The sequence below is a fragment of the Diplotaxodon limnothrissa genome, linkage group LG2 (genome assembly GCF_057381915.1).
Source record: "Diplotaxodon limnothrissa isolate DT_005_m linkage group LG2, D_limnothrissa_male_GT1.1, whole genome shotgun sequence".
Lineage (NCBI taxonomy): Eukaryota > Metazoa > Chordata > Actinopteri > Cichliformes > Cichlidae > Diplotaxodon > Diplotaxodon limnothrissa.
Window position 1 is genome coordinate 32,970,467 of NC_140597.1, and position 17,931 is coordinate 32,988,397.

The 17,931-nt window shown below is 40.7% G+C and overlaps 1 protein-coding gene across 2 annotated transcripts in view; it reads right to left on the minus strand.

The window, feature by feature from the left end:
- kcnip1a (Kv channel interacting protein 1 a) overlaps nucleotides 1–17,931 on the minus strand; it is a 71,575-nt gene that overhangs the window by 1,824 nt on the left and 51,820 nt on the right. The window contains exons 2-4 of one of the 2 annotated variants that reach the window (XM_085371386.1): nucleotides 1,605–1,729; nucleotides 317–386; nucleotides 115–185 (exon numbers count right to left, since the gene is read on the minus strand). In XM_085371386.1, the coding sequence (XP_085227512.1) occupies nucleotides 115–185; nucleotides 317–386; nucleotides 1,605–1,729 (266 nt within the window). Of the gene's footprint in view, nucleotides 1–114; nucleotides 211–263; nucleotides 387–1,604; nucleotides 1,730–17,931 lie in introns of both variants that reach the window. The other variant, XM_085371377.1, reaches the window with a different exon arrangement.

Consider the following 17,931-nt stretch of genomic DNA (forward strand, 5'->3'; position numbering starts at 1 on the left):
CTGATGGAGAACGAAGCAGATATAGAATGACAAACTGAATAAGGGAGGCGTATGGTAGGTGAGTATCAAAGAGCTGAGATGTATTGAGTGGAAATGAGTTAGTATAAAGCAAACCTCAAACTTTATGGATCCTGTGTGTCCTGTGTCAAATGCATTGAACAGGTAGTGCGCGTAGGTGCTGGCATCTGCAGGAGAAGAAGAAAAAAGTTGCTAATACACTGGCAGGAAAATGTGCAGAGACAAAGACGAACATAAATGCAAACATCACAGCACACACACACACACACACACACACACACACACACACACACTTCACCTCCATGTGGGAAGAACTGGGAGTATATTTGCTTGAAGGTGTCTTCATTTACGACACCACTTGGACACTCCTGGAATGAGAGAGGGACAAAAGGACAAAGTTTAAGGGCAATGTGAAAACTGAACAAGCACAAACGAAGTAAACAGAGTACACAGGAGGGTGTAACAGTGGAGAAATACAAAAGCCGATAAGGCACGGAGATTGGATAAATCCAGACTTGATGATGATTGGTCATCAAAAAGCCATATTAAAGTTGCTTAAAATGATTACAGTCTAATTCCTGACAATCACCAAAGGTACATCTAATTACAGTTTCTGACTATCACAGCAGGGTGTCTCTTATGAGACTATTTTTGATAAAGAGCTTTAAGCTAAAGAATGCAACCTCAATATAAAATATACTTTACGACAAAAATCTGTGAAAGTAGTAAAGAACAAAAAACCCCAAAACAGAGTATATCTGCATTAAAATGGTAGTGTTACAATTAAGTGACAAATGAATAAACTCTCCCAAAAACGCAAAAAGAAACCTGGAATGTTTAATCTCACAACTTACTGCATGTTACTGCGTGACCACAAATGCAGACTGTACTCTGGCCCATTTATTTACCTGTGAAAATTATTCACTCTGTCATGAAGCAGAGTCATTGTTACTGAAATTAAATGTACAGACTTACACAAAGAAAACCAGGAGGATAATAAAACCACTTTGTTTCACTAGAAGAAATGTAACAGTGTTGTGTACTTTGAATCCGGGCTTTGGCAAACATTGGCTCAGTATTAAAGAAGAGATTATATATTCTCCGAGATTTAGGCAAACCAGGTTATTGCACAGGCGTGCATGTAGCACCGCAGAGGATTTTTTTGTAAATCAGAGAAAGAAAAAAAAGGTCTGCATGTCCAATATAATGATGGATGCTCATAATGATCTCCACACTAATTTGTAGCTATTTAGGTAGGTCAGCTCAGTAAAACCCATAGAGTGTATTTAAAGGTAGATGTTATGATATACCTATCTCCCTCTACTTGCTGCTTGCAGTACAGGTTAAAAGCACCACCTCTGCTATCATCCGTGTATATAAGCCAATACAAAGTTTAAAAAAAATTAAAAACTACATAAATACAAATCATTCAAATGTCTTTTGCTACTGGGTGTTTTTCTTTGATTTAAAGAGATGTTTTTATTGTTTATGCCCTCATACTCAAGTTACAGACAGTTAAGCGGGAGGAAAGTCGTGATGAAAAAACTGGAGGTGAAGTGTTGCAGTGCACTTTTACAGTCACTTACATTCTTGAAGCCCCTGTAGAGCACTTGGAGCTCTCTTTTACTGAAGTTGGTTTGAGCTTCTAGCTGGTCGAGGCCCTCCGGTCGATGGCAAACCATTGTCATCTCCAAGTCATCATCAGCTTTGTCTAAAGGGGAAAAATATAGGGGAAAAAAATCAGTATTAAAGAGTAAAAGGATAGATGTAGACAGGAAGGGAGTGACTGTTCAGATGAAGAGAAAAGGACAACATTAGCTCAGTGAAGTCATATGTATGCACCGGGTTTGAACAATGTTGTTGTCTTTCTGAAAAGCAGAATGATACACACTGTGACCAAAAAGGCGAAGGAGAGGAGAGGATGAAAGATGGAGGTGCAGAGAGGTAAAGGTCAGTTTCGCAGCTCTACGCTGCTCCTCTTACTGGCCCTATCATTAACAACTCATTACTGTCCTCGCTGGAGGGGAGGTTGAAAGAGGACACACCACTGACTCTGACTTAACACACACACACACACACACACACACACACACACACACACACACACACACACACACACGGTGGTTATAGGTGAACACAACAATATAAAATTAAGACATTTTCTCTCGCCCTCTTTTAGAGACACTCATTTACACATTTAAACCAGTGAACAATTTCCCCCCAAAGCAATCTACAATGTAATAATTATGCATAGTGTTATAACTGTGCATAATTTAATAGAAGTAGTAATAAAAATTCTGAATATGATAAAATGGTCATGGTGCCCCCGTTATGTTATCAGCCCACTGAATGACTGTTATCAGTAGGCGGCCTCCTCCACAAACTTCCAGGCTCAGTAGGAAGTTATCACCACATTTACTGACAATCGTGCCGACTTGCTGAACAGAAAATAACAGGTGTGGAGTTTTTTTTATTTATTATTATTATTTTTTTAATGCAAAAAGATAATACAGGGAAAAAAAGCTTGGGTTAAGCTTGTAAAATGGCCCATACTTCACTGTTTCCATAACTTTCTGCAGTACAACTAGCATTAAAATGCACAGCTTACCAGATGGTGAGTCATGCTGTGTTCACATTATTCCATACCAGTTTTTTAAAACATGCATATATGAAGAATATCAGCCAATATACACTCACCAGCGACACAGTTAGGCACCCTTATTCATCTGCTTGGTAACGCAAGTATCCGCCATTTAAACAGACCTCAGTGCATTTACATTCCAACCAAATTATACAGAACAGCATCTCTGAACTCACAACACTCTGGCATTACACAACTGTTGGTGGTGTAATGTCGTAGGGGATACTTTCTCTGCACTAATTGGGCTCCTCATTATCAACAGAGCATTGTTTAAACTCCACCTGAGTATTTCTGCTAACCATGTCCATCTGTTTATCTGACCTTTATGACCAGGATAACACATACTGTCTCAGAGCTCAAATCATCTCAAATTGGTTAGCTGATATGAAAATGAGTTCACTGTAATCAAATGGCATTCATATTCACTGGATCTCAATTTAACAGAGCGCCTTTGGGATGTGGTGGAACAGGAGATTCACATCTGCAGCCGATAAACCTGCAGAAAGAAACTATGTGATGCCACCACCTCAATATTAATAAAAAAAATCTCTGAGGAATGTTTCCAGCACCCTTCTGAATCTGCGGCTAGAAGAATTAAGGCGGTGCTGAAAGCAAGAGGGAGTCCAACCAAGTACTACCAAGGTGTACCTAATGAAGTGTATCCCTAACAATCTGTATCGACATTGGCCACAAGAATCCAGCCAGGCTCTAATTAAAGCTGAAAAGGGCCATGGAGTGGCGTGATAAGATTCCAGCAGTAGACACTATTAAAATTAGCAAATGGCAGAAATAAATAAAAAAAAAGATGTTGCTTTTGTTGAAATAATGAGTTGCTGAGTTTAATGAAGGCTGATGCCTTAATGTCTGACTAAGCAGCATAAGAAAAAGATCCCATTAAAAGCTGAGAAAATCCTCAGAAATGTTTGTTCTTTTCATTTATCCTCGTGAAATTAAGGCTGAAAAAAAGGTGAATGGTCCTATTAGTAGAAGCTGTTATGCACTTCCCTGTGTTTGCATCAGTTAAGAAGATCTATGAGAGATTGTAATCACCCAGTTTGTTTTTCATAGAAAATTATGGACCATTTCCCCTTTTAGCACACTAGTCATTATCCCTATCAAAGTCACTATTGTGCCGGCTGCTGTCCAGACGAAAATTTAGCTGAATGTGTTTTGAACAGTATCAGGCACAGTGACAGTGTCCAGCACAGGCACAAAGCTAAATCTTTTGAATGGTTCCCATTTAGCTTTAATTGGTGTCACGGGGTGCAAGGTTCACTCTGTCCTTGGCAGTTCACATTTTGAAACATTAACAGTTTTGAAATGAGACATTTTTATCTGTGTGACAAAACCATTAGTGGTTTGTAAAGCTTCATTACACCAGTCCCTCTTCAGTTCTATTCTCCCAGTGAATGATGGGTACTGAGATGGCATTTCACTGAGCAAGGCAAAGACTGCTTTATCTCACTGCTAAATTAAGCCTGAACGTTTCAGATTTCAGATTCAGTATTCAGAACTTCACACAAAAAACCTAAAGTTTGCCATCGTAGCTTGAATCAGCAGGTTTGAATTCTACAATCAAATACGATATACTGACTCTTTGGCCTGCTGACTCACACGTTTGTCAAATGTGGCTGTGGAGATGCTTTGAAACGGTGAGAACAGTCTCATGTGCAATGATATTATCTAACGTTGCACATGTCAATTTAAAGTATAAAAGTCACAATAAAAAAATCAAAATAATTTATTACGCAATTCAGTAAGTGCTTGCTGAATTGTGGTCTCACATTTTGTACTTTATGGGAGCAGTATGACTTTATGACTTTGTATAACTTATAATGTTGAGTTGTAGTCTCTTTATATAGCTCCTTACCCCTCCTCCCTCAACGTGTTCAACGCACACAAACACAGCTACCTGCAAACACACACACATGCACACACGGTCACACATCACTTGAAGGTCATTTTCATCCCAGCAGAACAGACATTGTCAGCGTCACACCGGGGTACTGAGGTGTAGGTTTTGAGGTTCAGGCTCACACACACAGACACACAACCACACACACACACACACACACAATCGTGTGAATTCATCTGATAGGCCTCTAATGCCTAATCATACCAGCACAGTCACCATTACACTCCAAGCAAAATAACGACCAGACACGACGTCCGTATTATAGTAGTATCATATATAATCACAAAGGGCTCCATTATAGAGAGATTGTATGTTTTAGCATACATAGCATGTGTAAACACGTATATCAACTATACTAAGGTCTTAAAAGAGAGGGTGTCTGATTCTGTGCAGAGCTGGAAAAGCCCTTTAGGCAGAATCTGTGATTCATGGACCTTAATATCAATACATCTAAGGTAAGTAAATTTAAAGAACAAATACCTCACAGGTGAGATGGGGAAGCATTAGTTAACATTCATACACCTTTAAAGAGTAAAATTTTCCCAGAGACTAAAAGTTCCACTGATCATCAGAGAGAAAATCTCCCTTGTGGTCTTCATTGATTAAAATCATCTCAGTTTCTTCATTTCATTTCATTATGAAACAAAGTAAAACCAAATGTAGGGAAATTTTGTAATATATCCAGCACTATGGCATTAATATCCATTTTAAAATATGCAAACGTCAAATTAACAACTCAGACTACAAAGTTCTGGAATGAATCCCAACACCAGTGGCATTGTTAACATATAGAGATTTTCTTAAATCTTTGGTTTTTATTGAGCTGTGGCTGTATGAGGCTCTGTTTTCTTTATAGTACATGACAGATGATGTTTCTGTACTGCAGCAGAATTATTATAAGTGGGAAAAGCAATGCATGTGCATGAGTCAACTGCAGATTCGCATCATTAAAATGAGCAGGAGAAATATATATATGCACGCACAAGTCCTCTACAGCAGTTCCCTGCTATGAGTAGTTAATGACAGAAGTTCAGAATTCATGTGGGTAAGAGTGCAAATCTGACAACAGAACAGCCAGCAGCAGTTTGCATTTATTAACTGCTTATTTTTTTATTTATCCCTGTTTTGTTTTTTTTTTGCGTCTTGAGAAAAACTATAACATTCGCTTTGCTGGTTGACAGCCCAACAGCAGTGGAAACACTCTGACTTTGTTGGTTGACTTAAAGGTGGATGATAGTATAATGACTCACCCTCCACAGTGATGACTCCCAGCAGGTGCAGCATTTTGACGGCCCCACAGCACAGCAGAATGATGGCTATAGTATGTAAACTGTTCTCGCTCTGCTCTTCTCTATCCATTCTGATTATTTTCTTCTTTTCTTTGGACTCGCTGTTTATCCTGAAGCTTTCTGTCTTCAAACTTTCCCGTACTTCCTTAGCCCCTTCTGGTTTTTATTCCTTAAGATGCTTAACTTTGCACAATAAGGAAAAATTGAACTCCAAACTTTCAAACACTGGTGGTGGTTTTTCACTACAATTCTAAACAAAGTTGGCTTTTAAACTCTTTCCTGCTCTCTCTCTCGTGATTATAAACTTTCCATCTATCTTGCTTCCTCCCACAGTGAAATCAGCACTCACCTGCCTCTCTCTGTCTCTGTCTTTTTATCCCCCCTTCTCTCTCCTCCCTGGGGCATCTTCCTCTCTTATCCTGACCTTCGCTCTATCCCACACACCCTCTCTCTCCCCACAGAGCCCCACTCCCCCCTGTATTACAGTCGGTGTCCTTCACTCTTTGGGGCAGTGAGCACACTGTAACAATGATAAACTCACCTTACACCGTACCGCCATATGTGTTTGTTTTGTGACTGTGTACAAGTTCATGAACAGATCAGGACTTGATTAATGGCTCCCATTAAGACACACAGTCAGCTTCAAACAACAGACGGCCTAATTCACCACAAAGTGACTTTTCTAAACATACCTTTCATATACCGTACTCTATAATATAAACAGCACTTTGTATAAATCAGTACCTATGAATACAGGCACTGAGAGAACATCTATTCTAATTTGCCCTGTGGGCTTTATAAAAATTGCAGCAAGCCTGAATAACAAGAGTATTGGGAACTATAAGAACTGCTATAACCTTTGTGGACCACCAGGGGGTAGCAAAACCTAACACAGAGAACAGTACCATGATTGCTAAAAATGTGATGCACATTTTAATGTTTAGCTTTCTCATAGAATATCAGTGCAGTGACCAATTTGATAAGCTGAACAAAGATTTTTGCTCAAATGCGATTTATTTTAATGCATCCACACAATCAAAATCACAGTGAAAAAAAGACTAAATTGTAAATTCTGTGCTCTTAACAAGATGGCACTCATTTAAAGTCTTTATGTGTATGCAAAGAGAAGCTTCACTAGCCAACTGAGCTGAAGTACAGCCGCTGACTTGCAGACTGCAGGGGGCTCTGCCGTATCAAGAGGTTTCCCACAGAGTTGTCGATTGCAGGTTTGCTTTATTTACTGTTGTGAAATTACAGTAGCAGTGCTGGGGAAAATTTAATTTAGCGGCAAGAGTAGAATTTAATCCAATTTGTCAGACATTTGCTCATTAGTATAAATGATTAAGTGTAGTTTAAGTTGTGTTCATTAGCTGTCTTCACTGGGATTTCTGTTGGGATATTATACACAGGTACAGCGAAACAACAAACACCCTGCAACACATGTTACACACCAGAATAACAAGCTGACACCAGATTATTAGTGGAAAGTTGAGAAGGCGTTTATTTTATAGCAGACAGAATACTAAACAGATTTGAATCTGCTGCAGGTTCTTTCCCCCGCCCTTTAAGCCAAGTTTCAGTGACCAGATTTAGAATATCTCCTCTCTATGGCACTGCGCAGATGCAAGAGCATAGAAGAAAAACCTCAGAACAAAATGGACAAACAGAGCAGTCTATAGCTTGACTCACAGGGACTACTAATACTACACTGACCTCATTATTCTAAATTTTTGCCATGATTATAACAGCATAAATATGACAGAGGATAAAGAAATGCAAAAAGGGTCTACTTTAAAGGTATAGTGTGTAAAATATTACCACTAGATGTCAGTAGATTGTAGCAAACTGAAATCTGTTTTCTCATTTGTAGTGAGTGTAGGCTTTTATTCCGCTGTTTACCTCATCTGTCAATACATCTATTTAATCTGCAGGAGGCTATATAAACTTTGAAAGGGGTCGACGAGTCAGTAAAACTCAGTTCTTCTCAATGACAGCGATGCTGAGGTGAGTTTTTGAGGATATTGTGAAGTTTTCTGTCAGTAAGCACTGTTGCATTTGGTGTTAGCTGCAGTTAGCCTATATTAGCCCCTGTTAGCTGCTGTTTGCTAGCATTAGTGAAACTTTCTTTGAAGTGGCTCTAACAGTGTTGGACTTGGACATTAAGTGAATAAACTCTCATACAATGTGAGGAAGTAATCAAACTGTTTATCAGAAGGAAAGTGTGATTTTTAGGACACTAGAACCCAACATTAGCTGGCATTATTTTAGCTTATAAGGAGCTGTTTTTGATATTTAGCTTGCTTGTTATCAGAGAGGGTGAAATGTCTAATCTGCTGACAATAAATAATTGCATCAATACTGGGAATGAATAAGCATGTTTATGAATGTTTTTGGGTGTTACCGCCTTGAATTCAGTTGAGGAAATGTGGCGTGAGGAGAGGAGGAAGATGATGAAGTGGAAATGAGGGAGGAAACAGAAGTGGAAGAGGAAGAGAATGACATAGTGAGAAAGAGTTGATGAAAATATGCATTTACAAATACTAAATGGCCACAGATAGCTTGAAAGAGCTATTTACGAGTTATTTATGAGCTTTCACAAACTAGTGTCCTCTCCTGCGTATGTTTAATGGCTTAATTCTACATCTAAGTCTATGAAAATATATCAGTTTATTGCTAGATAAGATTGGTAGATACCTTTAACACACTATCGTCTAACACTGTCATAGGACAGGTATCAATCCATCACAGGGCTTCATATGATATTCAGTGAAATAATACTTTTGCATGGACAACCTACCATCAATCCTTTGAAGCCTCTAACTTCAACAATAACTGAGTTTACTAACAAACAGCTAACAGTTTCCATTTGGCATATGCTCACCATCTTTGTTTACGCTCACGTGCACACACCCACACACAGTTGGCAAGCTCCGCGCAGGCTGTTAGGAGTTTTTACTGATGCGCGAGAGGATGGAGACAGTGTGGAAAAAACAAAGACAGAGCAGCCTTGTACAAAGGTATTTTCTAATTCTACTAACTACAACTGTTCAATTTGGCACACATTTCTATTTGGGAATACAAAAAAAAATACAGCACTTTAACAATCCTGTCATTTTCATAAAAATCTGCCTAAATCAGTAAATATGATTTTTTATGATTTTTTAATATGATGTTTCTCAGAGAGAAAAACAGTTTAATACATTTAAGGAAGCAGAGGACTAATAGATTTTGAAGCAAAGAGGAACACGCTTCAAAAACAAAGTAACACACACAGACTTGCTAATTTCATACTAATTCTACTCTACTGTAGCTAATCCTCTTCATCCAAGCAGTGATTTATAAGGTACAGAGAAAATGAATGTGCTCAGTGAGAATTTCACAATCGACAACATTTTGGACACATCAATACACAGTCACAACATGTACTGAATTACAAAGCTATTATTGATTAGTTTTGAAGCATTACAAAACAATAAAATAGATAGTGCTACGCTGTGTTGAGCACATTGAATATTTGAAGTAATTGCTACAGTGTTCTTGTTTGGTTCCCGATCAAAGGAAAACACTGAGCTCGAGCATTATGCTGCTCCAATAAAACAGAAAATGAGTTACTAGAAATAGACTGTGTACACGAGCTTGTGTGATCTTCTTCCTTGGTTAGCAGTTAAGATCCAAAGTTACTTTTAAGTTCATTTCGCAATGTAAATTCATTATAACATGTCTACAGATGTAAACTAACATTGAATTTAGGAGATATCACCCAGTTCTACATATCTAATCCCAACTCATTGTCTTTACTCTACATAGAGTTCAAAACCTCATTGTGAGCCTTTGCGGGATTATTATCAAATGTAAAAGGAGTCTTCTGATTCAGGAAACCTCCTGTTAAACACATGAAAGTGCGTAGTGGTGGAATATATCTGGTCATATAACTTCTGTAAAGTTTTCATTGAACAGGTGAGGTCTAGAAACCTACATCATCCGTGTTCCACAACAAAATCTGCAAACTTAGCAGATAAAGAAAGCCTAAATAAACCCAACCTAGAAAGCAACCTCGAGAACTTCACTTCCATCTGCTGCATAACCTATTATAAACCGTGGTGTCTGACAGTGACCAACAGCCTGAGCCCATTTCTTTCAGAGCTTGTTCAGAGTGTTAAGCGGTGGCCTGAGCTGCCAGCAAAGAAAGACTACCTGTCACTCTCCCCAACAAGCACTCTAACACAAAAAAAGCCCCTCTTACGTCTGTACACACCCTCTTCCTAAAGCCCATGGAGAGGATTTAATTCCTAACTTTCTCCTGACCACTCCTGCCTCTGGTATTTAATGCTGCGCTAATTTCTTCTGCATCTCTTCCTTTCTTCTGTTTCCCACTGATTCCTTCTTTCTCCTCCATTTCTTATCTCCCCCCCTCTGCCAAACTCTCCTCTCAGTCCGCCACTCTATCTATGCCATGCTCTCTCTTTCTTTCTAGTACCGTGTCCTGTAATCCTTGCCAGAAAGTATCTCATTTGCATAATCTGAATTAGCCTAATCTGTCATCCTGGCCGGCTAAAGAGGAGTTTCTCTTACCGGCCTCTGCATGGTGGAGCGTGCTTTCCAAGAAAGAGGCAATTTAAATAGCTGCAAGCAACAGTATAAACCCCGGAAAAGCTGAATATATAATCATGTTTCATGCAGTGAATTTAAACCCTCATTCTGAAACATATTGTTTTCCATAGTCAATATTCAAGTCATGGGACATAAGGCCAATCCTTTACTGGCTTTTCAGTGCTTCACTGAAGGTCCAGTGACTTGTTATATTTGGGGACACACACATAAACACAGAAAAATAAATGTATCCAGTCACATGGGCTAAAAACAAGGCAGAAATCCAGAGTTATTGACGAACAAAGCATTTAAGCACCCGTGTGTGTAAAACAACAAACACTCACACATATCACTGCTTGGATACTGACCTTCAGCCTGCTGAAGGAGGACTGTTTGGATTGCTAAAGTATGTTCAAACAGACACAGGAAAGTGTGTCACTTTTTTTTTTTGGCTACTGTTGATTATGTTTTCAAAGAGGGAGTTATAAATACGGCTCATTTAGACACACATAGCTGCATGCCAGTATTGATTTTTGAGTAAACATATGTCTAGACTCCGAATCTGCAGAACACACAAACACACACACACACACAGGCAGAGACACACTGCTGGATGCCAAGAGGATGAGGATGATGAGATGACTTAATAAGCACTCACACCAGCTAATGGGAGTGTGGGTGATGCAGAGAGGGAGCAAATGAGAGAAAGAACAGCAGCATAAAAGTGAGAGGGGAGGAAAGGAGCGGTATGGAGCAGATTATGATGGTGGTGGCGGCATGCGAGAGTGTGGTGGGGAAAAATTAGAAGAAAGTAAGATGAAGAGGGACAAATGTGGGAGGGAGAAATGGGGGAAACAACTGGGAGTAGAAAAAGCAGTGGGAGGATGTGAAACTGAAAAAAAACATTAAGAGGAAGAGGTTCAGGGGCTGGTAGGGATGAAGCAACTAGCAAAACAAAAGAAAGATAAGAGGGAGAGAGAGATTGACAGAAAATAAAAGGATAGAGGGAGATTGAGACAACATTGCTGCAGGGAGTAAGTAAGGGAGGCAGTGAAAAATGGAAAATTCACCAGGGAGTGGAAAAAAATATGCCAGGTGAAAATTCTTCTGGAGAGATGAGTTGTCAGAGGCCACCACAACAGATGAGGAGGAAAACAGGCGCGAGCCTGCCAGACAAAACCATGCAGACAAGACAGTAGGAGAAAACTCCCACCAGAAAGAGCCTGTCAGAAAAAGGAAGAAAAAACAACTTGGCAGAAAATAAAGGAAGTTGAGAGAACAACACGCAGCCTTGATGAAAACAGACAGTCCAGACAGGCATGTAAATATTCAAGCAGGTGCAGGACACGAACGCGGCGAGGGTATTTTCTGTCATGACACAGGAGTGATGAGCTCATGCCCAGAAGATCAATCATGTAGAAATTTAATCTCACAATATTATAGCCATGCACTGTCCCCCATTTTCAGTGTTGCTGTCAGTGTTGTGAGGATAAGTTATCTGCAACACCAAAGAAAGAAACGGGCGCCTGCATGCATACAAGCCCCGCCGCACTAATCCCGCATAAAGCTAACATGTCAGAGTAGGAGAAAGATGCTGAAGTAACAACAGCTGAATTACACACAATTCTCTCCCCCTCCAACCCCAAATAGCTTCACAGCTCCACATCCCATTCTTTTTTATCTCTTCGCTGGGTATTTGTGGAGGTAAAAAGACTTGTTTTCATTTGCAGCAAGAGTCAGATTTCATGCGTTTCCACAACTTAAGTGCATCAACAATCAAAATAGCAACAAATTTACGCCTAGCTTTTTTTTGGTTTTGAACACCCTTAGGGAAAAGTGTTTGTCTGAGCTAGTGGTGGAGTGGAAGAGCTTATTCAAAAGATGAAGCCAGCCATATGCACTGATTTGGAAAAGGTCCTGCTTGGACAGAAAACTGATAACAGTCTGCCTTGACAAATAAGTTTAAATGACTATTAATAGGGGGTAGGGTTGGGGATTTTTTTTTTCCGTCTGGCACTGATCTCCTGCTCACTGTGCCCATTCATTGTAGTAGCCACATTAGATTTGTAAGACTTACATAAAAGAGGTTTACAGGATTTCTTTTTTAGAATGAGTAACGAGGGAGTAAAACATTTCTTACAGGCAACAGGTTTTCATACATCCCGCTTCTCGCTTCATCTGCAAATTTGCATCTCTCACTATCTGAGTCTCTTTCACGTGGCCTTGACTTACTTAGGAAAACCCCAATCTCATCAAAAAAAACCCCAAACCCCACCCCACCCACCCCAAACCCCACATCTTTTGTTGCCATGGTTACGGTGCTTCCAAGGTAACAGCAAGACAGAAAAGCAGTGTGTGAGCAGAGTGACAAATACCTTCGACATGCGTGTGTTTACCAGTGTCGAGGCTCGCGTCTGAGCATGCAGCCAGACAGACAGACAGAGCAGCACGCGTGCGCACGCACAGACCAAAAAAAAGAGAAAGAAAAAAAAAAGAGCCAGCTCTTAGATTCCTCCCTCGGTTTGCTGTGTCAAAAAAAGATAAGCTCAACAACAATCACCTGGGTGCACAGACACTGCCTGGCTGAAAGTTTGTTGTAGAATAAACAGATTCACTTTTTTGTTTCCACTGGGAACACCTGTTGGTCTCTACATTTCTTCCTTTCTCTCTCTCGACAAACCATCTGCTCCCCTTCTTTCACTGCATCTCAACTGAAATACCGGCAGTTATTAATCTTCGCTCTGCAGCTTTTCGTACCTGCGCTGTATACATTGTGAAAGCCACAACAACGACAACACACTGTCAAAAGTTTCACCGCCCGTATGCGTGCATCCATGTGCCGATTAGAAAAAGAGAGAAAAAACCCCCACATTATGTTTGTGTGTTTTGTGTGTGTGAGTATGTCTATGCGTGCGTTCATGTTTGTGTGTGTATTCCCTCACCCCTGGATGGCCTCCTCTGCTTGGTCTGCATGGTCAACGTGCCCACCACAGCCCCCATGTTTGCCGCCGTCGTTGTGGAAACAAGTGCGTCTGTGTGTTGAAGTCTGTGTCTCTTCGTCACGTGTTTCAGCAGCTAGAACGCACGCACTCCCTCGCCCTCTTTCCTCCTCTCATCCTCTCCTCCTCTCTCTCCACCTCCTCTCTCAATGGCTGCTCTAGGCAGAAACCCTCCTTCCATCATCCCCTCTTTCATCCTTTCACACTTCATCTTGTGGCGCTCCTCCTCTCTTTCTCTCTCTCACTCTCGCCCCCTTTCTCCCCAAACTCCTTCACTCCCTCCCTCCCCTCCCTCCCTGCTCCTTGTTTTTCATTAGGGGCTGTAGTTGCCCTCCCTCTTTCCATTTCTCTCCCTCCCTCTCTCTCCATCTATCACCCTCCCACCCTCACAGCGAGGCAAGAGCCCGAGAGGAGCATCAGTGATTCAGTATGAAATCGCCAGGATGTTGATTCACTAAATTATAAATTAATATTAGTATACCCATTGACTTGTCGATGATAACGCCGCATGAATCGCTCTGAACAAAACAACAAACATGCCCTGTTACATCCGCACACGTAAACGCATCTGTTTCCTTCTAAAGGAGAACAAATATGCAAATAGATACTTGCTCAAACACTGACTGGAGAGGTAAATATGAATCATGGAGCGAAGGGGAAACACGTGAACGTGACAGGAATTACGAAGAGCCCTGAGCTTTGCTTCCTCAGCATTGCGATTTGTTCACGAAAAGGCCACTTTAGTCCATCAGCACCTCCGCTGACTTCATCCATCGCTCTTGTTAATCCATCCTTACCCACGAGCAGGATGGATAAAGGAATGGAAAGTGAGTGAATGAGTGAGGGAGCGTGTGTGTGGTGGCAGATTGGCTTCACGGGTCAGGAGAAACAGCTGAAAGTCATGGATGTGAGAAAAGAGAGAGATTAAAGTGAGAGGAGGCAAAGGATGAGAAGAGTGAGATATTTAATATGGCTCTAATAGAGGGATCAAGACGAGTGTCAGATAATATTGCAGGAGTGTGTGCTATTCCCTTTAAGAGCTGCACACACAAAGATGAAATCACATTTTAATTACAGACTAATCGATACAAACAAAGTAGACCACTCTAAGTGAGGGAAGTGTGAGAAGAACAGGAAGACAGTCACAGATGACAAACCAAATGTGCTGCACATGAAAGACTGAAGACTGTAAGCAGAAACGCCACTTTATGAAAATACTCAGTTAAAAGTAAAATTCCAAAGAGTAAATATAATTATGTATAGTTTTAAAGTGAAATCTTATTTACACTTTTTTATGGTCCTCGGTCTGTGACCCAGCATTTTAAGTTTAGAAGTTTCACTTTAGTTCTTTGATGTTTGACTCTTAGTTTGTGGTATTTTGGCGTTTCGTGGTATAGTTTGTTGGTGTTTCTTTTTTTACTTTCTCAGGCGAGTGGTTAGAGTTTTTTTGGATTCTATTCTTGTTTTAGTTTATTTTACATTCCCTGTGTTTTCTGTGTCTCGTGTTAAGTTTTACCTCCCAGTGTCTCCTCATCAGATTTAGTTCAGCTGTATGTTTCTCCTCAGGTGTCTCCACTCTAACCTCATCTCCTCTTGCGTATTTGAACCCTCAGTTTGTTTGTGTTCTTTGTTGTATCCTCCATCATGCTGTGTGCTCCCTTGGTCTGTGCTTCCCTGTGACTCAGAGGATTTGCTTTCCTGGCGCGAGCCCTGCCTCGTTTTTGTAATTTGTTTGAAAGGCTTCAGAATTAAAGCTGTTTTTTTTAGTTTCTTGTCTTGCGAGTCCTGCATTTGGATCTACCGACAAAGTCCCATCCAAAATGCCACAGTCACTCCATGGCTACTTTAAACCTGAAGTCTACAACTTTCTGCCAGGTGGTGCTGTGCTGGACTGCACTGCATTCATTAATGTGAAAACATTTTTTTTTCTCTTAAAAGTGTGTCCTTAATGTGCATATCTTTTGCTTCAGCCTACACAATTTACCATACATAAGGGATCTTTACACAATATCAGTTGATAGACTGGTCAAAGTGTAATCCACCTCGCGCCCAGTGTAAGGTTGGATAGCGTCTAACTCCACTGTGTAATCAGATTGAATCAAATTAGACAAACAGTTCAGAAAATACTTGAAAGGATGGTTATTAAGCATCATGAGAAAGAGTAACTGTAAATTTTTGTCCCAGCTCAATCAGCAGCTCATGTGGAACTGCAGAGGAGGAGGTGAACAGTTTTATGTCCCAAGGAATCAATAATCTGTCACTGTTATCACCCATCTTTGCTGTGATAAAGATCCCTCACAAACAGATGTGCTTCTTAAGGAAACTTCGGAAGTCTTTTGCAGAACTTTTTTGTAGAACAGCTATAGAAAGCATCCTCACTAGCAACATCACACCCACCCCATCCCAGCCTGTTCACCCTACAGGCCATCTGGCAAGTGAGACAGAAGTTTTGTTATGCAACCGCGTTATATAATGATAATTAAAATGGATATTAAACTGGTGACATCAATCAATAAAATATCCAGTTATCATACCTGTCAAATGACTGTAGAGAGCAGAGGCTGCGAATCCTACATACAGCTCATACAGCTCTCGCGTAATCGTCCCTGTGCTTGTTGATGGCAAGAAATACAGGAATGAAGCTTCCACTAGGGCACGACATGTAAAAATTGCACTATTAGCTGGTTATGGTTTTCTTCTTCGTCTTCTTTTATATCAAACCAGCAGTCCGTAGTAGTAATGCCTCCACAAATGTGGCAGCAGCTTCAAAAACGGGGCACTTTTTTGCCTGCCGATGGTGAATAATGAACAAAGCGAGACTGTTAGGAAGCCATATGGGCAGATTTAGCAGAAAAGATTTAGTTTGGTGAGCAAAGGAAACTGCAATCTGCTTTTGTAAAAATGTGCTCATGAATGCGCTGATGCATTTTTTTTTCTTCACAACAGCTAGAAAGACAGAATGGACAGCAGTGGGGTGTAATGCTTTCACCCTGCCTACACACACATGGAAACACACATATGGTTACTCACACAAAGAGGCACACATATACACACACATACATTTTGCACATGCATCAAGCATGGGCAGAAAGACTGTCTGATCATAGGATGAGGTCTCTGTGGATGCTAGTGGCATCCAAATGACATGCAGTCGGCACAGTAGAGCATAATCATTTCCTGCCACACACACAAACTGCTCTTCCGCTTTGCTTGCCCTGCTATATAACTGACTGCCTGAATTGTGCCTATAGGATTTTACAGGCTATCAGAGTTATTCCCTTCTATCTTCACTGCAGCCTACTTCTTCTTTAGCCTTAAACTATGTCTATCCATCTCTCGACACCTCCTTTTCTATGAATTTGTCTTCGGCGCACAGCCCTCGCCAGTACACCTATATCTTGCCATCTCTCCCCATAAATCTCTGCGCTTGTATCAGCCTAGTGTTTCTGTCGTTTCAAACAGTGTTCCCAGCTTGTTCCAATCTCAAATCTCCGTCCCTCCCTATCTCCCCGCGGTCTCTGACAGGCCTGTTTCCACACGTTGACAGAAACGTTTCTCCATCTAGTAATCATTTCAAAGTCTGTCTGTAGAGCAGAGAGAAAGGAGTGAAAGGTTGGAGTGTGTGTGATTGTTTTTATGCTTGTGTGTATAATATTGGTACAGAACTGCCTGGTGTTTCCCTGCAGGCATGTGAGTGAATGGCTGCAGACTGTTTTACAAGACCCCTGTCAGACTTTAAAGGAAAGATGATATGAGACAGAAGCGAGGAGAGAACAGCAAGAGCAGGAAGAGGTGTGTATATATATATGTGTGTGTGTGTGTGTGTGTGTGTGTGTGTGTGTGTGTGTTTTCGTGTGTGTGTGTGTGTGTGTGTGTGTGACTCTTTCAAAAATGCATGTAAGGAGGAAGGAAAAAGCAGCAGAATTACAGATGGAAGCATATTTGGCAATAAAGGATGAAGAAGGAAAAAAAATCAGGAGGAAGAAGCATACCAGAAGAGCTTCCAGCGGGAGATTAGAGTGCGATGCAGAGAGAGAATGAAAGAGTAAGAAGTGGGTAACAAGAGCCAGGAGAGTGGGCGAGTGGTATTGCAAGAAAGAAAAGGCAGAGGAGAGCAAGTGGGACATGCAAACATCACATTTCCAGAGATGAGGACGGTGGAACAAAAGAAATTAGGGAAAAAACCAGGGGAGGGAAAATAAAACTCTGAAGATTTTGATTAAGATTCAAATGCTTTTGGAAGCTTTAGAAAATCAAGCGAATAAAGTCAAATCTGCACATTCAGACCCACCTCAGTGCTAACTTGCAGTGGGAAAAACCCCCCATAAAAACACCTGCTTCTCCACATGAAGGATTCATCCCAAGAGTTATAGATTATGAATCAATCATGGCAAACAAAGCTTTGGCAATTACTCATCAGGGGCATCGCGGCTTTGAACAGGGGACATGTCTATTAAGAAAAATCAATACTAATATCTA